Here is a 25497-nt window from a genome sequence, read left to right as displayed (position 1 = left end):
TGATATTTGTATTAACAAATGTATAGTACCATTATCACTCATGCAAGAAACCTTGCATGAGTGATAATGAAGTGTCAATTTGAAGTGTCAAATATGATACAAAAATAACATGGAGTCTGGTGTCTGGAAGAGTTGCTTTATCTCTATAGACCCTCAGCTTATCAAATCAGAAGTTTAAAGTTTGACTTGTCATAAGTGGAAAGGTGAATATCATCATCAAAGTGTAAGACTTTATCTTACAATATTAATAATAATAATAGTAATAATAATATAATAATAATACAGTAATATGGAAATAATAAGAGCACTGATGTCTTGAGAGGGACTCTATATCAAAATGTAATTTGAATACTTTTCCTATTTAAGTTGATGTCGTGTTTACGTGGTACAAAGCCTTGAGCAAAATTGTTAAATCTAATTATGACAAACTTCAGCGTGTTTCATAGCATATACTTGCTGGAGCAATATGAGCCAGCTGGGCGTGCAATATCCGGTTGAAACGCATGGTGGCGGTATACAGTCACATTGCCTGTACAGTCTGTCAATGAATGTCTACAACTGCAACATCTGCCCAACATCAGCCTTTCAGTCCAACTGAACGGAAATACTCATATATACCCATGAACAGAAATACTCATGGGTTATCCTGACCTGCTCACACTTCTTCAAATATCCACAGGTTTCTGAAGAATCGCCACCCCCACTTTTGGGGCGGTAGTCTGAGGCTTTTCTCCCCTTTTGTCGTCACAGCAGCTTCTATAAACAATGAGCTGGTGCCCGCCGGCTGGACCAAACACTCTTCCACTATATACATGATCTATCTGTTCGGGATATAAGGCAGTTTATCAACAAGATGGCTACGGAACACTTGGAAATGAACGGGGATGCTGACCCAAACGGCGAGGCGGAGGTAAGGCGGCGCTGGTCCCCGGTAAAAAAGAGAAACTATAGCTTCGTGTTCAATAATGTTAAGCCTCCACTAATGTCCTGGTCAAACTGAGCCATGGGTGAGTTTCCACAGAAAGACTCCCCGGTCAGTACAATTAGAGACATTCATCGGTATCACAGGAAATATTTGGCTCTCTTGATTTTCATCCGAGTCTCTCATCCATCCAGACATCTTTATGTTTGATGTTAGCCATCGCAACCTGACAAGAATTGATTAAGCTAATGCAACCGGCTAGCTTGATTTTTGGATTAGCTCTAATTTCAAAACTAATCTGAACATTTCATTCATCTCCAAACCCTCTCGTGTTCGTGTTGGACTTTGCCTCTGTTCCCCTGCTGTTGCCCTCAAAGGTTCAGTTTACATGTAATAACAGGCGACACAGAGGACCATGTGAGAACAGTGTACGATCATTGCCCTGTAAAGGAATCCATGTGGATCAACTCAGCCTGTGACCCGAGCCCGGATTATGATTTGACCTAATGGGCTAAAACTGTGCCCGTTGTAACTTGGTCACACTCAAGAATCATATATCCCCTATCTTCGTCTTTGTCCTTTATCAGGAAGGTCTGTCCAAATGTCTGTGCTCTTGGCCCAGAAGGTTTCAATAGCTAAAAAAAAGCCTTCATGCTTAACAAGCTTTATAACATCAACAACAATAATAATAACAACAACAACAACAATAATAATAACAATAATAATAACATTGGAAAATGGTCTCTACAAAAATTAAATGGGAAGTTGTCTATATATTAAAAAGTAAAACTGCTTCTGGCTATTTCACTGACTAATGATATTTGTTACATTAGTATAGTTATTAGTACAAGTGCAATGTAATTGTTTTTTTGTTGTTTTTTTTGTTTTTTGTTTTTTTTTGCAAATTACAGTGGGGGATGCTCAGTAATCTTTGTTACTCTTATGTGTACAGTGCTGGAACTGACAGAAAACTACAACTGTATTAAAGATAGATACAGTTTTTACAGAATTTATTAAGCCAGTTGCGAAACATTTGCTGCTTCCAGCTTCCAAAAGTCACAATTTACTTTCATATAAGTTTAATATAAGTATAAATAAGTTCAATTGAAATTTGTGATGTGTGTTGGTCAGACAAAACAGGCAATTTGAAGATGTCCCCTTAGGCTCTGGGAACTTATGTTTTGATAATAATATTATAGTCAGTTTCAGGCTTTCATAAGCTTCATTGTTAGAAAAATTATGATTGGAAATAATCAGTAATGTATTGTACATGGTATCAAGCTTCACCTGTAAATGAATAAAAAGGTAAATAAATAAATAAATAAAAACAGTGATTTACAGTAATATCAACTAAAAAATACATAAAGCAGTGTACAGTAATTATTTAATGTTTGCCACTCATAGTTTTATTATTTATATTTATATTTATATTTATATTATTATAAGAAGTCAGTTACCAAAACGGAAAATGAAACTGTCAAAACAGAATTCAATACGTGACACTAGTGAGCGTTCATACTCATCTTTTGGTCTACTATGAGAGAACCCTTCTTCTTCTGTGGCTTGGCAGATTTTCAGAGGTGAACAAAGGGGAATGCTGAGTTGAACAGCTGAACTGAAACCCTGAGCACTGTACTAAACTCATACTAAGTATTAACAGGGGTCTTGGTATTGACCCTGGTTTCTTGTGGTATAATATCTATGCTTTTTAAATGAACCGTTTACCACATCCTCACTTCAGTTTTAGAACAAACTGAAAAAGAAACAACTTCTTTCTTTGCTGTGCCACAAAAAGGAAGGAAATGGACTCCTTGACATAAACCTTTCCTGGATAGATTAGCCAGTCTGTCTGGCAGTTACTGGAACACGAAATTCTTCTCACTTTAACTCTCGACAAGGATACATATTTCATATTTTGTTTTACTTACTTAAGAAATAACATGGAATATCTAATAATAATCTTATAATGATAGTGGTGAGCAAGTGAGTTTCCTTATTGCTAGAAGTGTGTGCTTTCACATTTACTATTTCACGTGAGTCTTTACTCAATTTTTCCACTGTATTTGGGTGGAGGCTATTTTAGCTTCTTGTGTTTCATGGCCTTGTCAACTCGAAACAAAAGATGTGACGAATTATTTTTGACCCCTGAACTAAAACTGACCAAATTACCTTTCTGGTTAAACAAAGTTTCCCTGTTTGAATTTGTCACTGACTGAACACTTTCACTTCCATTACAGTTTCCCTCGAAAAAAGCACCATGATTGCATCATTTTGTGTCACATTTTTGTCATCCTACTGATCAGTTCTGATGTCACCATACTGCATGCATTCAGTTTATTCAGTTGGTTCAATTGTTCTATAACTCAAACGGTCAAACTAAAAAGTGATTCACACATGAATACTATAACACTCACACTAAATGGTATTACAAAACAATTACCACGAAGTATGTCAGTTAAATGTGATTCTTCTTGTCATCAGTACAGCAGATAGTACTAATTTTAAACAGGCCTTGAGTTTATTGACATATGTGAATTTAGATTAGATTGCTTTCATTTTCTCCATGTTAAAGAAACTTTTTAAATACCACGTTTACACAAGTTTCAGGACAGAAAATCAGGCATGTTGGCAGTGTGAGTGTTACAATAGTAAAAGTCAAAAATGTCAAAATTGAGTTTTTTTTACCAACACAGGACACTGATGGTTGAGGCTTATTTAGAGATGTATTAATTATTATTACTAATTTTTACATCACAGAATTATTTAGTGACATCTGATTACTTTATTTTTTAATGTAAATGGAATCCACCATAATGGAACCATTAATAAAAGAACATTGGAGACAAATCTGAAATCCTCCACTGACCTTGCTGAAAATGGATTATCAAGCCCACGGGTCAGATATTATATCACCAGATGTCACTTACTGTATATGTGATTCTTTGTGTCATACTGATGTCAAGGTCTGTGTTTGTGTTCAGGTACCGTTGCGAGACCCATGGAGGAGGCAACCGAGACCCCTGAACATGAACCATTATGCCAATAAGAAGAGTGCAGCAGAAAGCATGCTGGACGTGGCTCTACTGATGGCTAATGCTTCACAGCTGAAGGCTGTGCTGCAGCAAGGACCAGACTCCAACTTCTATGTGCCCCTCATTACTTTTATTAGCATCTCTCTCATCCTACAAGTCGTGGTGGGAGTTATGCTCATCTTCATAGGTATGTTCGGAGGTCATTTCTTAACTTCTATTTCGCAAACTTCAATTCAATTACCCATGAGAAGATTTACAGAAAGTGAAGCCAAGTAAAGTCAGTTTTGTTCATTTTGCCCAAAATCCCATATGTTGTTTCAAAGTGTTTTATAATCTGCGCAGCATATTGAACCCTTTATCCTTACACCTTCAGTTTAATACTAAGGCATACTAAAAATATATATGTATTGTTTTGGTCCTGCAATGCCAAGATAAGCAACCTAAATGATTGCCTTTACTTAGAAAACAAACATAGACTGAGTTTACAGAGCCACAACAGGAAAAAGTAGCTGCCAAGTTGCCTGTGCTTGCTGCTGTTTCCAATTTAAAATAGCTCTCTTCATTATTGTAAAATATAGTATGTCATAGGAGATTTACCAGTACTAAGAGGGTGTGTAAAAATACAAACCTTCCCTCTGACTAAAAGAAGATTCACACAGGTGCCTCTCTCAGACCAGCGAAGCGTGTAATGTTCTAATGGAGGAAGAAGCTAATTATTCACCTGAGGCCAGTGCTGTCAGATGCTGTTAATTTATATGTTAGTCTTCAGTAATGATTGCTTTCCTGCAAATTTGACAGGAAACTCTGTGCTGCCACCTCCTGGGAAAAGGAGGTCACTCCTACTGTCTAAGCAAAACTGTAACGTCTTCATGTGTCATGTTTCTGTCCCCAGTTAAGTGGAACCTGAATGACGAAAGCATGCACTACAAGCTGAACATCATGGAAAATGTTGCCACAGCCTTTGTCTTTGTAATCGTCGTCATCAACGTCTTCATCACAGCCTTCGGTGTCCAGCAGCCCATCCCAAGTGCTTAATCACCTGCTACATGACCTACTAAGCCTACTGATCGACTCAGTAAAGATGGACCTCCACATTATTTATAAAAATGGACAGGATATGTATTCACCAGATTCAATAGCATGCAGGTGCCTTTGCTGTTCTGTAAGTCAATCTCCCAAGCTTGAGGAGGCCCAACGTACCCCGCGGATCAAGTGACATTGTCTGCTGTGGCTGTGTGTGTGTGTGTGTGTGTGTATGTGTGTGTGTGTGTGTGTGTGTGTGTGTGTTAAAGGCATTCCCTTCTTCACCAACTATGACTGTGGACAAATGTGTCGTCAGTTTTCATTTGATGTGGTGCAATTCTCCCCTTTGTTACCTCTTATCATGCTCAGGTTGCTGATGCAAATAAATGATTGCCTTTACTTAGAAAACAAACATATTAGGAGCAATATACTGTGTATCACTCACAACCACTGTTAATGTTTCCTGGGGAAAAACAAACAAACAAACGTTCTACTGTTATTTGGAAGTTTAAATTTGTCAGTATCTGTCAGAATAAGCCTAATGTATGTGTACTGAAAAGAAGAAAACGTAACAGTCACCACAGCATAATCCAAATGAAATTGCAACAGGATCCATTTTGGCTCTACTGCTGATCAAGGTATTACCCAACAGCTTCATTATGGGGCAAATATATTGTTTTACAGCGTTTTAAACCTCATCCAATGAAGTGGACCTTTGTTTTTTTAAGTTCTATGCAAAGTCTAGTAATGTAATGTTTAAACTGATTTACACGAATATATCTTTTAGTGTATGTATGTGTTTATTTTTAAAAGACTTATTTTTAAAGGACCAAAAAAATGTTCCTTAGCTTTCGCTAAATTATCTTGTTTTACACATTATGACTACTATTTTGAATAAATTTATAAATGAAACTACAAAAGTGATATGTTGTTAATTATTATCATGCATAGTTTTTATTGTACAAAGACATAAGTCTCAATCATATGATAAGGCATTTTTACATGGCAGAGTGCACAGAGAATGTGACTGTTAGGCACTGATCAATGAGTAGACATGAATTGACAACTGACACAAATCAAACACCAATATTTCCCTTTAGAATGATATTATAAAAGTGTTACAAATACAAGCTGCAAAAGTATCTTGAGGCACTTCTGACATAACCTTTTGAAATCCTGAAGATTAACCTCCATCACATAGAAATAGGTTTTAACAAAGCACCATACTGTTATGTTCTGAAGATCTTTGTCATACATTTTAATGAAATTGTTTACAAACAGCCTGAGAAATACCATCAAATGTAATATGTCTGCCATTTTGGGGTCTATTAATTTACTGTAGTACTTTGTATTTAAAATAGGCTCATCACTAACTAACTAACTGAAAAAAGGCACATTAAGAACAAGAAAATATCCACAGTATTGGACGCAATATCTATCAATTATTGAGGCTGGGATAAATCTCTCACAAACTGAACAGAACACAACAAATGTAAAATCTGCGGCAATCCTTCGTGTATTCAGCACTGGGCTAAAGGCTACCACGAGCAAACCAGAAAAAAAAAATTCTCATCCTGAGCTGACCCAGAGGAAACAAGAAGGGGAAATATTTAGGCATGCTTCCTGTTTTAAAGTAAATAGTGTGAACAGGAGACGTGCTTTGAGATAAGTAGTTAATAATTTATAACGACATCATTTGTTTACGTTCTCAGTCTTTGTCTAAAATTAATGTTTAACTCGTGAAAAAACTTGGTTAGAGATGCCACGAAGTAGGTGGCAATGCCTTAACCGTATATGTGTTGCAGGCCACAAGGGCCAATTCCATCCTTGTCAAGGGGAGTGCTAACCTTCTCTCCTTTCATACAACACAATGTGAAAGAAGGGACACGTCACTATATATATGAGGAGTTATACAACGTAGTATCACTTATGGTGCATTTCCAAGTTTCCAAGTATTATATCTGCAAAACAAAACTCTGGTATGTTTCCTTTATATCCGGTTGGTCTGTGTAAACGCTTCATTATCACAACTCTTAGATGTTCGTATATTTTAAATTGTTTTGGTCGTAATCCTACCTATAATGCACTGCGCTGGTACGGCGGGATATCATTGGTTGAAGCAATCACGTGATCGCTAAGCTATAAACTATGAACTGGACAGAAATACATGGATGTAACACAAGTCCTAATAATACATCCATGCTGAAATATCACAATGTAGCTACTGCTCAATATTATTTCTGGCTGGTCACGGGACTAATCTCTTTTTTGTCTAAATGTGAACAGCAGAACTTCGGCGGCTCTTCTGAAACCAATATAAACCAGGCTACATTTGGTGCTGTAGCTCCTCTTCTGACCGCAAGATGGCGATGATGTTCTAGTCTGAATTCATTTGGGATGGACACTGAAGTTATTTCAATATGCTTGATATCAGAGGTGACTGAGTAGATAAAGCAGCATAATTCTCAGTTACACAAATAAATGTACATAGTTCAGCATACTGCAAAAAAATACTTTAGGTGTTACCCACCTGAACCTTGGTGTAAAGATGGTTTTACACCACATTTGTGACACTACATTGTTTAATCTTCCTGTAAATCGAGAGTATGCATTTCTTTAACCTATTTAAATAGACATAAACATGAGAGTAAAGAGGGGCAAAGCGCCAAATGTAACAAAATAATTTATAAAACTGTGTACAAAATTAGTATTGAACCCTTGAGAAGATAGTGTGCTGTGCTTTGGTATGACTAGTAGGCTATTCTATGGAGCAGTACTGCTGAAGCACCTGGTATGAAGGAATCGCCCCCTATTTCATGAGGCTTTCTTCAGTGTACCAAATAAGAACCTCCTGAGCTTTTCTTTTCAGACCCAGAGCAGCCATCCCGAGGGCCCGACTGCCTCCCGTCACTTTAGCTTCTACAGAAAAAGGACACTGTCTTAGTAACACTAAATTAACAGCTGTTACAAATTAACTATCCAATAACTCTGGCAATATCTAATCACCACAATTACAATGTCAGGTGATTTTTCAGTTAAACAACTGGAAAACAACTTACCACTGTAGTAATAGAGTATAGTCATCCCCATAGCAACGCCGAAACATCCCAGAAAGAAGAGGGGACCTGGAGAGAGGTTAACAATGCCAAAGTAATTTGGTGTGCTTGTTAAATAACTACCTGACCCATCTTCTGGTGGACATTTAGCAGTTTCAGATTTTTTTTGAATAGTAAAACAGTTTGAATGTTTACATTGGTGACATAGTGACATCTTTTCCTTTCACAACGTACCTCTGTCATTCATAACATGTCGTTGTCGGTAGACACGTGGAGATGCAAGTGGATCCAAGGCATCTGGAAGCAGAACAGGTCACTTTTGGTGTGCAAATAAAAAGTAGAGTACACTAGTATACACAACTAAATATGTATGATCCATTCTATAATATCTAAATAATGATAAGGACTAACCTCTCAGGCGGAGCCGAGTGGGCAAACTGTAGTATACCTCCTCTACATGCAAGTGGAGAGCCCTGTAAAACTCCTTGCATGCTTCTTCGCCTTTGCCCTGCAGATTTGTCAGGAGCTCACCCAGTCGAACACTAGTGGGCACATCCAAGTTTCGGAACTGGATAACAACAACAGCGATTATAAGAGGCTATTTTTGATCCCAAAACTGTAATTATTCCTAGGGTGCTTACTGACACTGGAGCTTGTATCCAGATACTCTGGGTGGATTGAGGTGCTTGAGAAGAATTAGAATAATTTTACATGTAGTGATATAACCTTTCCTTCAGTCATAAAAGTAAGTACCATTTTAAACATGCAAGTACAATTTTAAATATATTAAAAATTTAAGTACTTCATTCTTTGACCTAATTTCAGGAGGAAATAATGTCTTTCTTACTCCATTACATGTATCGCACAGCTACAGTTAGGCTACTAATTACTTTTCAAATCAAGATTCTATAAGGACCTACCAAACCTACCATGAGTTTACAAACTACAACACATATATAGCTACAGTTTTAATTGCTGCTTGCAAGTTAATAGTCCAGTAAAGATAATTACATTGACAGTGGTCATTCTGCTGTGTGATGAATACCTTTACTATAAATGAATAATAATAAAGAACCTTTTGTAAATAAAACATAGATGAACATTTTTAGTGTGAAACTATTATTGAAAATAGAATAATTTTACACTGTGGTGCATCTTCTATTTGTGACTCTGCACCACTGCCAACATGCCACCATGGCAGTGACGCACATTGTATATGAGGACTTACTTTGGTGGCCTCCTTGTCCGTGAGAATCTGCGGGTAGATTCTGTTGAGCTGCAGGATGAGTTTGTCCACCAACTCTGTGTCCAGTCTCTGCTCAGCTTTGAGGAAGGCGCTGTCTTCTACCAGCTGCTCATGAAAACTGTCTGTGCGTGTTATCAGAAGGAATTAGGAAAAAAAGTTAATACTTCATCAAGACCCTTGTTCCCTTCTACACTTTTTGATAATAAGCTAGCCTTTTCACTTGAGGTTATAGGCGTCTGAGAGGTAATTTGACATTCTAAGTGTCTTTTCTCGCAAGTGTGGCAGGAGAGGAGTAGCTATGTGGACATGGTTTGGTAATGTTTCGACAGAACACTTCATTGTCATTTAACTTGTATGTAGACAGAAAATTGAAAAGTAAGCATCTGTCTCCGGTCAAATATGTTCTTGGAAAAACTTTTCAGAAACGTCAACACGACTTGAAGGCGTTACATTGTCACTGGTAAAGCGAGACAAGTCGTTCATGTCGTTAGTACTATGCTACTGTTCGTGTTTTGGACCCATTGGGAAGATATTAAAGCGAAACAGAAGTCTAAATAAGTGGTAAAGTGAGCGTTTCTCTAGTAAGTTAGTTTAAATAAAGACACGAACCTCCCATTGTGGAGTCCCCTCTGTCCTTTGTTTGGACACGCCCTCTGACGTCACTTCAGTCGCGCCTTACGTCGACGTTTTCCAAAAAAAAAAAAAAAAAAACTCTTCTTTTTCAGTTTTCACCGGAAAGAGAAATTAATTGAACAAAAGCTAAGCTAGGCAGTTTTTAAAGTTTCTATTTTATGATTGATCCTTGTCAACTTGTGTTAAGTTTTGTGATATACTGAAGTTTATTTTAGAGATTAGGAGATTATACCTCATTTCTTAATGTACAACTTCCATTGTAAATCTCAGTATTTAAATGGGAATATTTCACATGTTCACTTTAATCATCCTCCAATAACAATACCTTCTAACAGAATTTAATTTATCCATGTAGTCTTTAAGACTGAACAACAAAAGGTGTGTATTACTGTAAAATGAACTGAATATTTCTTCTACCTATTGTATACTGTTACCGTTATTGGTAGGTATGAGGTCAATATTTATTGTATTACCTATTAAAATATGTTATATAATTTGTATTGTTTGTATACACAATAATACACCATGTATTTTGCCACTTAATGATCTGTAAGTTTAAGGGGTAAAAAAGAATACACACAGTGAAAAGAATTGCCAATATATCCAGTACTCACCCCATAGAATCATAAATATTGTACCCACTACTGACAAGTAAAATAGAATACGTTTGTGTGTGTTACGTCTGTATATCTCAAAAATTGTTACTGTCTTTAATTCTCCAACAAAGACAGAAGTAACCTTTATTGTGAGACTTACTGTAGCCAACTTATGTTTTATTGAAAAAGAACAAAGACCTCAGAATTGTGAAAGTTAGATTTATTTCCTCACCAGCCACAACTGGAAGCAAAGACAGTAGCCAACAGTTATGAATTCTGAGCATCTTACCACAGTTTAGTCTTCTTGAAATTCTGAGCAGCCACCTCCACTCAAACTCCCTTATGAAACGAAAAGGATGGTGACATCCTGTAGTCTGAGCAGTGTCAAATAAATATAATTGCAGTTATAGTAAAAACATATAAAAATCAATTAGGACCAAGAATGTGAGCGACAATGTGTAAAATATTTTTTTTTTTTTTTTTTACAACACATCAACATTTTTTTTGCCATGTTTGCAAATTGCACTTGTATACACGACACAAAATGGCACTGTGGGCTTATTGTTTGCAGACAATGGATTTTCAAACAGTTTACAAAAAATTGTATTAAAACAATTACATTAGAGACTCTCCTTCATGAATAAAGTTTATGAATACTATTAACATCTGACCTTAACTTAGAAATCTTTAAATAAGGTTTGCATTAATACTCTTCCTCAGTCATAATAAGCATACAGAAATTTGTAACAGCTCTGCCATGTCCACAGAGGAGGAACCCAGTCATACAAAATTTAGTTAAGACCCTGAACTTGAAGCTCCGTATCTGTAGGATCATATAAATTGAATACATTGAAAAAAAATTTATTGTTTTATGTTTTAATGAGCTAAACAGGAGACATGGTTATCAAAAATCAGAAAGGCACCACTTAATCTAAGGCCAAAAGGAAAACAACTAAGGTAGAAAAGCTTATTTGTCTCTTGTTTGATTTCAACCAGTTTGTTGAAAGTACTGCTTTAAAAAGAATTACCACATAATCTCTGGTTTTGTTGAAACAAATAGGGATAAAAATATGCTGAATCACTTGAAAATGTCATCAAGAACCTGGCGTGCACATACAGTAAAACATTGTATATAACTTGAAACAATTAGTATGACTTTAAACAGAAAGAGGAATCAACTAAGAGCGAATAAAAAAGTGCTCAGTCAGGGTAACACAGGCAATGAGTAATCAGCAAAACACTCATCTTGAGTTTTCCTCTGGTTCAGTAATAATAGTGGTGTACATTGTTGGAAGACTGAAGGACTGCAGTGGCCAGCTGATGTGATGACTCATACTTTCTGCAGTCACACTGGTTTGATAGAACCTTAAGAGATTTTTGTTTTTTGGCACTCTAAAAAAAAGGCGCTTGTCAAATACTGTTGGACATTTTCTTGTGTAAGCAATGACATGATTTGGACCATGATTAGAGAGTGAAGAACCCAGGAGCACAGACTCTCACAGACACTGTGACAGACCTCCTTAAGGCCACCTGGCAGATAGATTTACTGCAAATGGAAAGAAAACAGAAGAAAACCACATTAAATTGATTGTTGATTGATTCAAATTTTCACTACATTAGTAAGATGGAATTTATGAATGAATTTAGCAATTGGGAAAGTTGGCACACAGAAAAGATGGCTGTGGGAAGCAGGACTGAGATGTGTTATGCATGCAGTCTTAACATATGAGTCACTCATGCAACAGGGAAGGTTTTAGTCGGCTCAACACTATTTTACTACTTACTAAGTTTTTACCACTGTTCTCTCTTATACTTTTGTATTCTGACACAAACCTTTACAATTCAAGAATATAGACAATAGTATAGAAAAACATGAATATTGCACTAATCAATTAAATAATTTATTGTGATACATACATTTTTGGTGGCTTTTAGTTTGTCCTATATAAAATCCCCAGTGGTACCATCAATTATTTAACCCTAATTGCCATGTCTAGCCACAGAACAACTCACCATTACACTGACATGTCACAGCGTTCACACATGGATAAAAGCTTGGTACTTTCCATGTCAAATTATACCTTCTTATACTTATCACAGCAAATCTGGAAGGGAAGTAACTGGATTGAAATTAGCGTGTAGGCTTCCAGTTTCATGTGGTTATCAAGCCAAATAAAGATATAAATATCACATGGAAAATAACACTTGTGTTTATCATCCATCCTTGTGCCAAATGAATAGGCGCTGTGTGTTAATTTAACCAAGAAAGCAACAACAATTCAAACTAAATGTGCAATTGTTTTATGGTAGAAAATGACTAAAATCTACACAAAAGAAAGAAATGGTTCACCAGTCTAACATTATGAGCACCATATACTGTTATAACAGTGCAAAAGTATTGAGCAGTAATAATGGAGCTATGTCATATAGTAGGTTAGAGGTATAATGGCTACGAAATAGCTCAGTGTTAGATTTGTGTTTCTTTTAGCCTTTGCATACACTCAACTTTTCAAATTTAGACGTTTTCATAAGGTAGAAAGAATGCTTTGTGACCCCGGAGTTAGCTCTGCAGTACAGCCTCTGACTTACATGATGGCTGGAAGCGGCTCCTTTGCCCTTTAGTTTGCCTTTGCCTCCCACTGCTGTGGCACTGTTGCGCCGTGCCTGCTCATGGTCAAACTCCAAGTCCTCCAGGCGCTGAGTTAAGGCCAGTTTCTGCTGGATGGCCATACGTAGCAAAGAATTCAGGGTCTTCTTCTCATCCTCAGCAGCAGCCAGCTGCCTCTGCATGTCATCCAGCTGGGTCACATACTCATCACACCTGAGCAAAAGAGAGGGGAGAGACGGAAAAAAGAGCGGGGGCGAGAAGGGGAGAGGGAAGAAAACAAGAGATAAGCATTATCACCAGCAGGTGGAGCAGTTTGCCTTGGATTGCTGCTGCTGCTGCTGTCACATGTTTTCTCCATTCCCCAGACAGCATTTTCCAGATGGGAGGATGAGGTCCCTGCGAGCTGACTCGCACAAGTATTACATCAGACTGTTCCCACAATGCTTTGTGTCTTTCTCACAAACATACACAGACAGACACTCAAACAAAACAGTTTCAGAATAAGCGCTAAAGTTTCAAATTATTCTTTTTCATTACTAGGAAAAGACACTGAAAAGAGACAGAATTAGCAGAACATAAAGATAAATCAATGTTATTGATGTTTCCTGTAGCAGATCAGAGCAGATAGTGCATGAGTTATAGCGTGTGCCCTGGACCCCTTGGCCATCAGGATGCCACATTACAGTTAATTTTATGTTTAGCGGGAAGTAAATGTAAATCATTGATTATGTATAATCATACCTTGTAGCGAACATGGCTCGAAGAGAGGAGAACGTAGCAGCATCCTCTTTCAGAGCCTTGAGTTCATTGCGGAGCTTCATCATTGTCTCGGTCACCATGGCCTTCTCACTGTCATACTTGCTCTTCAGGTTGGCCAAAGCAACCTCGGCGGTCTAAAGAGAATAAGATTTTATATAATTACTAACTGCTCACACTTAAGTAAAGTCTAAATTCAGCGCTTATTTTAAGCTAAAGCCAATGATTCTGTTGTGTGTGTCAGTTTGAGGAACAATGAACATCCTTCCTCTGAGAAAGAAAACACAGCAGGTATGCATACACACAAGCATGCACATACAGACACAGAGTGGTCTTCTGACCTGCTTGTTGGCCTTCAGCACAGCTCTGAGAGTGGCTATCTGTTCCCTTTTGGTGCTGAGCAGGGACTTCAGTTTCAGGATCTCTTCCATGCAAGCTTCTTTGTCTTTGTCTGCCACTGCGCTCAGCTCCAGATTGGCAAGTCTCTGGCGTGACAGCTCTGTGGTGCGGTCTACGGCCTGCTGAAGGTGGAGGATCTGGTCCCTGATGATGGCTACGATGTTATAGATGTTCATGGGTTCTGGGCGGTGCTCTGGGGCCGGAGCTGGGGAAACTGTGGTGATGCTGGAGTCTGACTTTCCAGGTTCAGTCCCAGGGATCAGCTCATTACTGATAAGAATGAAAGACTGTTGCTCCTGCCCCCTTCTTACCATGACCTTGCCTTCCTTGTAGTAGTCGAGCATGACACGGTTAGGGGTCTCATTGTTGCACATACACACATGGTTGTAGAGATTGGCCAGCTCCTCGCTGAAAGCTATGAGCTCATCCTGGGCCACGTTGAGGCTGCCAAGTGATTCTCCTGCAGCGCTGCTGGCCAGATGGAGCTCTTTCTCCAGACGAATCACCTCCGCTTTGTCTGCTTGGCTAATCTTCTCCAGGGACGCCAACCTTGACCTCAAGTCCTGGACATCGCTCTCCAACTGCGCTCGCTCATCTTCATACCGGGTTCGACAATTCTCGTACTCTGCCCTCAGTGTCTTCAGCTCCTGCCTCAACTCCCCAGCTTCAGACATCGCCACAGTGTATTTACACTTTAGGATCTCAGGTCCGTTGATGTCCAGCTCATAGTAGTCTCCGTCATCATGGCTGTCTCTGTCTTTTTCACTGTCGAGGGCAGAATGGCGCTCCTTACTGGCCTGAAGTTTCCTCATTGCGCTGAGATTCTCAGTCAGCCTGTTGACCGTTTCCTTTTGCTCAGACACAGTCCCATAAGCCTGTTCCAGCTGCTTCTGGGTCTCCTGCAGAGAGTTTATCAGGGCCACTTTCTCCCGCTCCACCTAATATAAGAAGGAAATCAAAGATTAGTTTGCCAACTTCACAGCACTGATCAAACACAAAAGAACATTTTCAGCAAATATCCCAATAAAAATAAAAATGTGGACAGTTCAAGAAGCTCTGACTGTGTCTAATGTAAAGAGTAATCTTGTGAAGCAATATTTTATACACGTGTGTGTGTGTGTGTGTGTGTAAGTGTGTGTGTATGTGTGTGTGTTTTTTTTTTTTTTCAATTCAATAACTTCAGGAATCACCCAGTAAATATTTCTTCCTGAACCTCGTGTAATCTATTTAGATTAATTTAATAGTGAGTTGCGAATGAGTGTTGTGTATTTAATTCGTTTTCTCTATTCTGGTCCAATAGACAATTGGATTACTGGGAAGAGATAAGTAAAGAGTGATTGCCATTAATGTTGAAATGGAAAAGAACATCTGTGGCACAGTACAGAAGTTTATCAACAGTCTCTTTTTGTAGAAACATCTTACAATATGCGTGTGATGTTGATGTTTTACAGATATATTGTTCAATCTAATTCTATGGTTTTGTCACCATAAGGTACGTCTAGGTGAAGTTGCAGTCCCTGCTGAAGCGGCTGTGTGTGCTATCAGAGTGAGTAAACTTCAGGGCAGATGAATATTCACAGACAACCATTCAAAGATGTGCCCAGCAATAAACAGTCAGCCCACTCTTTTTCTGTGCACCTTAGTCTACAGCTAAATCTACTGATCCATTTCTCTCAACTCATTCTAGTTGAAAACTAGAAAACTAAATGGATAAGGCAACATGTTGCATTGAGAAAGTATTGGCTTATGGCAAAAGTGCATCTTGTGAACTTCATACCTGTACAAGCTGTTGTTTAAGTTTCTGGATCTCGGAGATGTTGAGCTCGCTCAGCAGGTCGTCCACCAGGCTAGGAGCCGGCTTAAAGGCCTCTCCTCTCTTGTTCACAGCAGCTCTGTTGTCGTCATCGCCTTCAGCTGTCTTCATCAAGCCATTTTCGAAGCCTCTGATTAGGTCGTCGTTGTCAGGCTCACTGATGGTGGAGGGATCCTCGTGGAGTTTCAGGTTGTCGATGGAGATATTGAAAGAGCTGTTGTACACAGAGCCGCCAATGGTCATGTAGTGGGAGAGCTGCTTGCGCAGGCTGGCCTTCTGCTCACGCTCCGTTTTAATCGTCTCTAAGGCCTCTGTTAACTGTCGCTCAGCGATTTCTCTCAGACGCATGGCTTCCTCCAGCTGGCTGTGCAGGCACTGGGAGTCCTCCTCCAGACGGCGGATCTCATGTTTTAGACCTTCATATTCCACCTATACACATGGTCAAAAATATAAATAAAATTATTGATAATTTTACTCAATTTTGTCAACTGTAATTCTTAAAATAGGCCAAATATATAGTATTGGGACAGCAACATGTTTTGCACTTCACTTTCTTACATTGGAAGTACATGACATAATGACTATGTGGTGATATGAGAATCTAAAAGCAATAATGCGGGTATTTGGACCATATTCCTAATCTAATTAAACATAATTTCCACCTAGTTGAAGATGTGCAACAAAGTGAGTATTGTGTTCAGTCTTATTTGTCTTACCTGGTTCTGTCTCAGCACAGACACTTGCTTCTGAAGAGAGATGTTCTCCTCCTCCAGCTCGCTGTAGTCCTGCAGCAGCCGAGCCTCTCGCACCTTGTACTCTCTGATGTCATCACGTAGCTGACTGCGCTGCAGCTCCGCCAGCTCTGTATTCTGCACATGGGAAGAGACAAACAATGGCATGTTATGGCAGGACGCATGAGCATGAATTAAGGATCGATGTCCACTGCCTTTGATTGAGTGAAACATCACCCAGACAGTGAAAACTACAACTTCGCAATGGTCTGGTCACTGTGAGTGAAATGAAAATCAGCATGTCCGCATGTTTGGCATACCACAGGGGCAAGACCTTGGCAAGGAATGTAATGACAGAAGGAGGACATGGTCCACTTACCAATGCATGCTACAGAGAGCCCTGGCGGAGGACATCCTTTGTGTCACTCACAGTGGACCATTACATCATCTTTCCTGCTGGGCTCAGTGGAAACTTGCTAACTGACCCTCCCCCACTACAAGCACCAACTCTCTGTCAACTCCCCCAGACAACTACCAGTGAAATCACACTGTACATCACAACTTCTATTAGCTTTACTAACTTTAATACCATTTTTATCATAACTGATTATATACTACTTACGTTTTAAAAAGCCACAGGACATTTTTACAGTACTGAAACACACGAAAGCCACTGGCATCTTAGATTTTCAGTTGAGCACAAGTTAAGAAAAATGGTTAACAAGTGTAAAAGGGGGATTTGTGTGTCAAGAATGTTTAAGTTACCATTAAAAAAAGTACATGACAGCAAAATGACTCAGTAAAATCCCGTTTTCATTGACGGTACCTGCAAGATAATGTAATTATAAGGTTTGATAAATCAGGATTTGTGGAAATTTCAGCTTTGAATTTTAAAGAAATTGCAAAAATTTTCTAAAAACATGTTTCCACTTTGTCATTATAGATTATTGAGTGTAAATTGGTGGGCCAATATGGAAATTTTATCCATTTACAATTAAGTCTACAACACAGTAACGAGTGCAAAATATTTATGTATCTAAAATATTACCTCCTTCATCTCCAGGGCAATGGAGGACAAGCGATCATTTTCAGCCTGTGCACTGGTGAGGGAGGCTTTGGCCTGTCGGAGCTCATTCTGTAACTCTAGGACTTTTTGCTGGTAGATAGCCTCTTTACTGGCAGACTCCAGAATCAGTGACTCTTCCCTGCTTTCCCCATCTGCTGCCACCTTCCTTTGGGTTGAATAGGCTTGTCCAAAGGCCTGAGGACAGACAAAAAGAATAAACATCAGAACAAATACTCCTTCGATCAAAGACTGTAAACACACCTGGTTTAAAAATCTCACACAGAAAATGTGTCCGGAAAAAACACCGACCATAGAGTACTTACTCAAAAATACCCCATCAGTCACTGGTTTACATTAACGCTGCATTTATTAATGGTTCACAAACCAACAAAGCATGGAAAGAGGTCATTGCAAGCACTAATTGCATTTGAACTGCATAAATTTGAATTTGTCATGCTCATATGACAAGTTGGAGCAAGCTGGAAGCTGCTGCCTTCCAATCCACATTCAGGGAACAAAAAAAACCTCATTCTGTTCAATCTGAGTTGAGAAAAACTAATTTTTATTTCACAATTAAAAAGATGAAAACACCCAAACATAAAAAATCTATGTGTGTTCTGCCACTGACTTTTTGCATAAATTCATTCAATTACCATCACTGTTGCAAGCCACAAAAATCTAAACCTCAACAAAATAACTTGCAAATACTTTCAGACTATAGCACTCACTCTCCAGCTACGCATCACCTCCAAAAAGCTCGGCCAAGTCATCTGTGCAAACCTCTCCTTACCTATACCCAGACTTTACCCAGCAGTTGATTTATGGAGCTTCTTTGGAGTGGAGCACAGCCGGGGAGAGAGCACTCCTTGATATGTCCTTCAGGTTTTTTTCCCCCCTGGCTCGATTCAGGGAGGAAAAAATCCTGATGGATATTCATCAGACATGCACAAAACCCTGTCACATTAATCAAGCAAAATAAAACTTTATATATCAAAACTAAAAGACAAAAGGTAAGTAATTTTATTTTTACTAAAGCTAACCATATGTTGTGACTATCACTCAGTCCTCAAACTATTTATATTTTATCCCACTGACTTGCATTTTCTAAAAATGAGTATAATTTATTTCAAAATAAGGCAAACCTGACAGATATATCTGATAATTTATGCGTAAAGATGATGTTTTGTGGTACATTCAGTCATGTTGGGCCACAATATCCAGAACTAAACTCACAGGACGCTGGTTGTGCTTATGACTTGTGCATTTCAATGCATGTATTCTCAGGTCTGTCTTTCCACATTAGAGGAGTGTGCAAGGCAGGGTCTTCTCTCAACTTATTAGAGTGGGGCCTAATGGAGTGACAACAAACAGGGTCCTGAATACATTGATGGCTAAATAGCAAGCAAAGTGTCTAGGCTGAGGTTAACAGTATTAAGAGACAGTCAGGGTAACACAAGAACAGGTTAATAGGATGATAGTTGGTGTCAGAGTCCCAAAGACATCTGACTTAAAAGCTTTTAGATACCCAGCCAACATCTACTGACACTGGGCCAAACTGGTGATGTAACGGTCACTGTCCATGGAAGTCCTGAAAGCCACCACGGGGCTGGCGCTCTCCTTCCCACGACCCCCTCTACAGTTTCAGTCAAAAAAAAAAAACATATACCGGTTGCGATGTGAATTGATCAGGAGCCTAAATACACAGAGTATGCTCATGGGTGACTTCTTTTCCTACTTTTCTCTACTAAAGAGAGAAGCAACAGTCAGAATCATGAGATACCAAGAGAATGACTGCAACCGTGAGTCACTTTATGACTGGACTGTGATCTATGACATGAACAACGTGATGTGGCCAAAAAAATCACCATCAACTTACAACTAAGTATAAGTAATTCAAAGATCCACAGAGAATAGAGAGCCAGAAAAATGAAGCTGCAACCACCTCAATTACCAATTCATCGTTTCAATCATTTCTCAATGATTGCCAAGCATTCTCTGGTTGCAGCCTCTTCAGGGTGAGAAATTACTCATTTTCTTTGTCAAATATGAAAGTAAACTGATTATATTTTAAATTTGGATGTTGGTATTATATCAGAAGACATGACTTTGGGCTATGGGAAAGTATAACTGGCATTTTACACTATTTTATAACATTTTATAGACCAAATGATGGAGCAATTCATCAATCAATATAAATATAGAAATATGTAGTACCACTTGTAAATAAACTTGTTGTTTTTTACCTATGTGAGAGCCTGACTTCTTCTGTTTGAGCATGTCTTGTTCACTATTTAAAGCAGCTATCTGTATACAAGCTCATGGATTTAAGATAGCAACTAAGAAATTGGTTGAGCTAGGGACAGTACAAACAAACCCAATACACTAAATTATTAAGACCAAACAATGGAGGTTTAGTCAATAACAAGTGTTGACCACAACTGCTGAATGGTAAAGCCAATGTGGAAGTGCCTTAGGATGCAGTTCCTCTAAAGGTTGATAAACTGGCTGCAAGAAAACTGTACTCTCAACTCTAGACTTTACTGAACAGAAGGGAAAACACCAACTTCTCTCCTGAGATACAGTCAGAGTTAGAATCATAGTAGCTAATGTTGCTTCTTCTTATGTCTGTTGATGTGGGGATTTCAAAAACAATTGCTCTATTACGATGGTATTAAGGCAAAGTTTTTAGTATTGTATGCTGACAATAGCACTGACAGATGTATCAGCCTCTCACATTCAGCTGCGGTGGTTGCTGCTTTTCCTCAGCCCAAATCAGATTTGTCCAGGCTCTTCCTCAATTTGGGCAATTTTTGGCTCCAGTAACTGTCAGAGATGGCTGCACATGATATACTCAAACTTCAAATCGTTGCTTCAGAATTCAAGGGGTGATGACACAGACTACCAAGTGCATTATGTAGTTTGCATAAGTGAGAATCAAATCACTGAACAAATGTCAGAGTCATATTGGATGTGAAAAGAGATCGGTTTGACAGGAGCAAAGTCATAACTAAGGCTATAATTAGTTGGGTAAAAGCAGTCTCAGGCAGCTGAATTTTCAGACCATGAAAACAGATGAAAACATCTTTGCCATGTGAATTAAGGGCTTTCCTGATCAAACCATATTGACAAATCCCAAAAAGGGGGTAGCCAGAGAGGAGAAATTCAAGGAAACCAGATGCTGCTGTAGTTGTAGGTTAGAAATATCTCTCCAAAGACAAGAGGCTATAAAAAAAGCAGCATGGACTGAACTGCAGAACAAGTCTGAATCGTATTTCTTTTCTACTTTCTGTCAACCAACAGCAGCTTGGCCACATAGGCATGTCAGTCTGACACAGGCTACTGCAGCTGAAAATGTATGAGGTGAAGGCCTCAACCTTACATACCAAGAGCAAGTACAGGCAAGTGACCAAAATGTAATGACAATTTTTTTATCCTTATTTCTAAGCTTATTTCTGCATTTGGTTACCCTATCTTTACCATCTGCAACAGCCTTGTTACAGACTTCATATACTATTTCAAGAGGCTTTCAGCAAATCAAGTTCTTTACTTTATGGCAAATTATGATTCATGGAGTCATTAAGTCAAGTTCAGGCTGAGCTTCAGACACGGGGCCAAGAGTGACAGCTTCTACCACTTATAGCCTAATGGTTCTGATTATAGACTATGATTCAGACTGACACGTTCAACCTGGAGGTGAGCAAGATATTGACGCTGCTGCAACAGAATAGTTGCCAGATCACACACAGTCTTCACACACCGATTAACATTACAACCATAAACATTTTTTTTTTTAAGTGTCCGGCTGCGTAGCTATGACCTCGGATTACCTCCTTCAGCTGATCCAGCTCATGTCGGACCGTCTCGTACTCCGTCTCCAACTCATCAAATCGCTGCTTGAGCTGCTGTTTCTCTTCCAGCACCGCCAGTCCATACTCAGCCGCCTGGATCTTCTCATGGGTCGTTTCACGGAGCTCCCGGGTAAGACGTTCCACCTCGGCTTGAAGCCACTGTGGCCCGGCCTCTGTCACCAGCACGGCGTCGGGATATTCCTGCTCCTCCATGGACATCTTGGCGAGCCGCCGACTCAGAACTGTAACGGGACCCAGCCCTGGCTAGCAGGAGCAGCGGAGAAAACCACCGTCACCACAAATCACTGCCGTCTTTGTTTGAACCGCATTGTTGAGACTTAAAAGGCGTTTGGTTCTCTTTGTCTTTTTCCGTTACAGTCTTCGACAAAGCTCAGCCTAGAGGACACGTTTATCATTCTCGAGGACTTTCTTTAGCCTCCTCATGAAGTTGACAGAAGAAACTTCAGTTGAGATCATCGATTGGAAAAAAAAAAAAAAACTTCTTCTTCTTCTTCTTCTTCTTCTGCTGCTGCTGCTGCATCTGTTGCTGCTGCCGTTGATGTTGTGTTTTGGCGGGTGGAAACATCTCTTAGGTGCATTACCGCCACCTTCTGAAATGGAGTGTGGATCCTGATGCGAAAGATTCTAACAAATTCTATTATATTCTTCCGCTACGTCCGGTCTTTTCCCAAACTGTAAATATCGCCCTGTAACCTACATACCCTGAGTTCAAGTGTAGCAATTATTTCAGCTCAAGTTTGACGCGATCTCTTTCCAGTCTGTACGTACTTCAGCGCCTTATTGACTTCAGGTACCAGAATGCATTGCGCGGGCAGGGACCAGCAATTTACTGAAGACGTCATCACAATACTGCCATCTAGAGATTCTATGATAAAATTACAACTATAACAACTAAGATACTAGAGCAATGACTGGCTGCCAAGAAAGATTATTTTCATTACTTTCTTTTTTTGTGTGTCCAACTTAAAGCCCCAAACCCAAAGATATTCAATTTAAAATTATATAAAACAGAAAAACAGAAAAGTACAAAAAAATAAGAAAATATTTGGCTTTTATTCCTTAATCTCACAACTGACACAATTAATCGATTATAAAACTTGCTGCTGATTAATTTTCTGTCACTAGACTAAACTTTGAATTTGCTAATTGTTTCAGCTCTATTTGTGATTCAGATATAAATATGGCTTCACCAACACAATAACTGCTCTCATTACCAAAGTGACTGATAGTTTTTTAAAAATATGGGCTGCGGCTAGACATCTATTTAAAAGGAAAAAAGGTATTAATGTGTTCTTTTCTTGGTTTACTGAACTTTACAGTCATAACTGTTCTAATGCCAAATACCAAACAAAACTCTTGATTTTGAACCTGTAAAGAATGCTGAAAGGTCTCTAAGGTTTTCTGTTGTCTTGGAGCCTCACCCACTTAGGCCTCAAGACGGACTGTGTTAAAAAAAAAAGTGCATATGAATGTGAAAGCAAAACATTCTTAGCTGGGACTTCCCTTCTTTTTATGCACTGCAGACAGCTTGGCAGAGTGGTTTGACCAGGTTCAGGAAGTTGTCTACTTGATGTCTGAATATCTTGTTGATACTACACCTGCCTAGAGAATTTGCCTGCAGCTGAACTTTAGTCTCACGGTCCTCCATCGGTGGTAATGGTAAAGCACTCTCTTACTCTCTCACTATATATCTAATTACTATATTATGATATTATATATTCTCTATATGCTACTGTCTTTCCCTCATTCTTTGTGTTTATCCATCAAACTCTGTGTGCTGATGCCTCTCTACCAGGAAATCATGATAGTGTTTCTTTTGCAGGAATATGGAAGGGACAACCTTTGTGACTTTTACCGTCACTGTAAGTCTTAAGTAGTTGAGGGTGGTGGCATTCAATGTTCTAAAATAAATTCACCTTTGTTTAAAAGATATGTCTTATTTTTAATCCATTCTTTTGAACAATTTCAGACAAATATTACCATTTTTATGCAATCTGCTTTGGTTTGGGATGTGGAACAGCCCTCTATAGGCCCTTTCGTTGTAAGTAGACATACAGGTCCTTAAATAGTCACGCAAATTAATTTACACTTTGCTGGGAGAATGTGCATTTCCAATAATCTAATTTATCAACAAACCTATATGTTTTAAGTTTATAACATGGACTCTAATTGTTTAAGCATATTCGTGTTGCATTTCCAGCACTCGTGATTCCATCAGTTCTTGGTGTGTTTTTCACCATAGTGTTTGAGATTGCGGGCATAATATCTGGTAAGATATAATTTTTTTAACCAGGTGTTCCTTTTTTCAAATGTTAAACAGGGTATTTTAGATGAACCCTAATCTTTGTTTTTTTCAACAATGACAGTCTCACTGTTCATTTTTGGTTTCTGTCAGACCTGCCAGCTCATACCAAGAGATGTAAAGGCCGTCCCTTTGAAACAGGAGGTACTTTATACACTTGAAAATGGTTATGGTTCGTTCCAGTGGTCTATTTTGAATTCAAAACAGATTCATATAACCAACAAAATATGTATTCGCAACTAACAAATGTAATTAGAATATTTTCATTATTTGGAATTTTTCATTATCTTCTAATCTGTAAATGGTGTTACAATTCATTATTAAAATTATATTTAGTAATTTTCCATAAAAATAATCAATCTGTGAGTAAATCTAAAGCTGTTAAGCTATAGTTTCCATTGATTCATACTCTATGATAAAATCATTAAATTATAAATCAGTACCATATTCAGACCTATTCTTCATTAAAACTAACAGTACCTTCTAACTCTCTATAGATGTTTTCTGGGGATTTTGTTTTGCCCTTTTTGTGGCTGTTCTGAACCTCAACTTGTATCATGGTAAAGCCACGTGATTTTACAGCATATGACATATGCAAAAGCCTTGGGAAAATACTATTTTGTGGTTAAATATTATGCTTTTTTCCAGTCTACACACTGTCTTATGGATGTGGAGTCATAGTGTTTGCTCTTAGTGGAGGAATACGGAAATACTACTCTCTAAGGTAGGTAGGCTGACAAAAGCTGACTTCAATTTTGCATTCTGTTCCTATGGGAGCAGTTGCAATAGGAAGTCAAAGCAATGGTATTTGTAAGATCTAAAAGTGTTATTTGTCTCTTTTGGACAGGAAGCTGAAAAGGAGAAAGTAACGTTGGTGGTAAAAGGAATTTACAACCACAGATGATGAAGTTACAAGAAGTGATCCTGCGGTATTTCCAAAGTCAAAGAGCAGAGATTCAATGAACTTTAGACTCAGAGAAGCTGATTTCTAACAGGAAGTCATATATTTTTCCATGTAAGCCTGTGTGAGTCTTTTATGATCAGAAATTTGGTTGCTCAACTTCTAGTTTATAAAGAAAATGTATTAGTGAGCTCAGGGATATACAGCAAAGAAATAATTTATGAAACAAATAATACAGACCTGTACTCCACTTCCCTACAAAAGAACTCAGTTATACACTGTTGCTCATAAAGTTTAAATATTTAAAATATTTTTTACCTCTCTCCATGAAATGATTGTGACAATGTGATTTATTTCATTTCACCTGGGTAATTGGGACACATAATGTAATCATTGCACCTGGTCAAAAGTGATTACTGATGCATTTAAATAGGAATAAACAGAGGATTGTGTCTGAAAACAAAATTATTCCAACTTTATGGGCAACAGTGTATTAAAACATTATATGTTGTCAATCATGATGGTTTTGTATCACTTAACTAGA

At 38.4% G+C, this 25497-nt stretch overlaps 3 protein-coding genes across 3 annotated transcripts; 1 reads left to right on the top strand and 2 right to left on the bottom strand.

The window, feature by feature from the left end:
- The first annotated feature begins 650 nt into the window (after positions 1-650).
- LOC111222942 (ninjurin-1-like) lies at positions 651-5884 on the top strand. Its single transcript, XM_022746873.1, has 3 exons — positions 651-910; positions 3904-4141; positions 4847-5884. Exons 1-3 carry the CDS (start codon positions 854-856, stop codon positions 4987-4989), a joined length of 438 nt encoding a protein of 145 aa, XP_022602594.1. The 5' UTR covers positions 651-853; the 3' UTR covers positions 4990-5884.
- Positions 5885-5914: 30 nt separating this feature from the next.
- Positions 5915-9932, bottom strand: LOC111222941 (caspase recruitment domain-containing protein 19-like). Its single transcript, XM_022746872.1, has 6 exons — positions 9889-9932; positions 9262-9401; positions 8445-8601; positions 8268-8330; positions 8037-8102; positions 5915-7896 (listed from the first exon to the last, which is right to left on the bottom strand). Exons 1-6 carry the CDS (start codon positions 9893-9895, stop codon positions 7787-7789), a joined length of 543 nt encoding a protein of 180 aa, XP_022602593.1. The 5' UTR covers positions 9896-9932; the 3' UTR covers positions 5915-7786.
- A 781-nt stretch (positions 9933-10713) lies between these two features.
- On the bottom strand, positions 10714-22214 carry LOC111222890 (protein bicaudal D homolog 2-like). The gene is made up of 8 exons (XM_022746787.1): positions 21709-22214; positions 17864-18076; positions 16801-16953; positions 16049-16513; positions 14214-15209; positions 13858-14009; positions 13098-13329; positions 10714-12054 (listed from the first exon to the last, which is right to left on the bottom strand). The coding sequence occupies exons 1-8, from the start codon at positions 21946-21948 to the stop codon at positions 12052-12054; spliced, it is 2454 nt and encodes an 817-aa protein (XP_022602508.1). The 5' UTR covers positions 21949-22214; the 3' UTR covers positions 10714-12051.
- Positions 22215-25497: the final 3283 nt, after the last annotated feature.

The sequence above is a fragment of the Seriola dumerili genome, unplaced genomic scaffold (genome assembly GCF_002260705.1).
Source record: "Seriola dumerili isolate Sdu_G_001 unplaced genomic scaffold, Sdu_1.0 BDQW01000109.1, whole genome shotgun sequence".
NCBI classification, from domain to species: domain Eukaryota; kingdom Metazoa; phylum Chordata; class Actinopteri; order Carangiformes; family Carangidae; genus Seriola; species Seriola dumerili.
Note: the sequence above shows the minus strand (reverse complement) of the source record. Positions and strands in the feature narration are given on the sequence as shown.

Excerpts from the sequence above, each read along its gene's own strand:
- LOC111222942 (XM_022746873.1), top strand. The coding sequence starts at position 854 with ATGGCTACGGAACACTTGGAAATGAACGGGGATGCTGACCCAAACGGC. Across the intron at positions 911-3,903 it reads ACCCAAACGGCGAGGCGGAG|GTACCGTTGCGAGACCCATG; the intron begins GTAAGGCGGCGC and ends GTTTGTGTTCAG. Across the intron at positions 4,142-4,846 it reads AGTTATGCTCATCTTCATAG|TTAAGTGGAACCTGAATGAC; the intron begins GTATGTTCGGAG and ends TTCTGTCCCCAG.
- LOC111222941 (XM_022746872.1), bottom strand. Across the intron at positions 8,602-9,261 it reads CGGACAAGGAGGCCACCAAA|TTCCGAAACTTGGATGTGCC; the intron begins GTAAGTCCTCAT and ends GTTGTTATCCAG. Across the intron at positions 8,331-8,444 it reads CACTCGGCTCCGCCTGAGAG|ATGCCTTGGATCCACTTGCA; the intron begins GTTAGTCCTTAT and ends TTCTGCTTCCAG.
- LOC111222890 (XM_022746787.1), bottom strand. The coding sequence starts at position 21,948 with ATGTCCATGGAGGAGCAGGAATATCCCGACGCCGTGCTGGTGACAGAG. Across the intron at positions 18,077-21,708 it reads AGCTGGATCAGCTGAAGGAG|GCCTTTGGACAAGCCTATTC; the intron begins GTAATCCGAGGT and ends GTCTGTCCTCAG. Across the intron at positions 14,010-14,213 it reads TGCTGAAGGCCAACAAGCAG|ACCGCCGAGGTTGCTTTGGC; the intron begins GTCAGAAGACCA and ends TATTCTCTTTAG.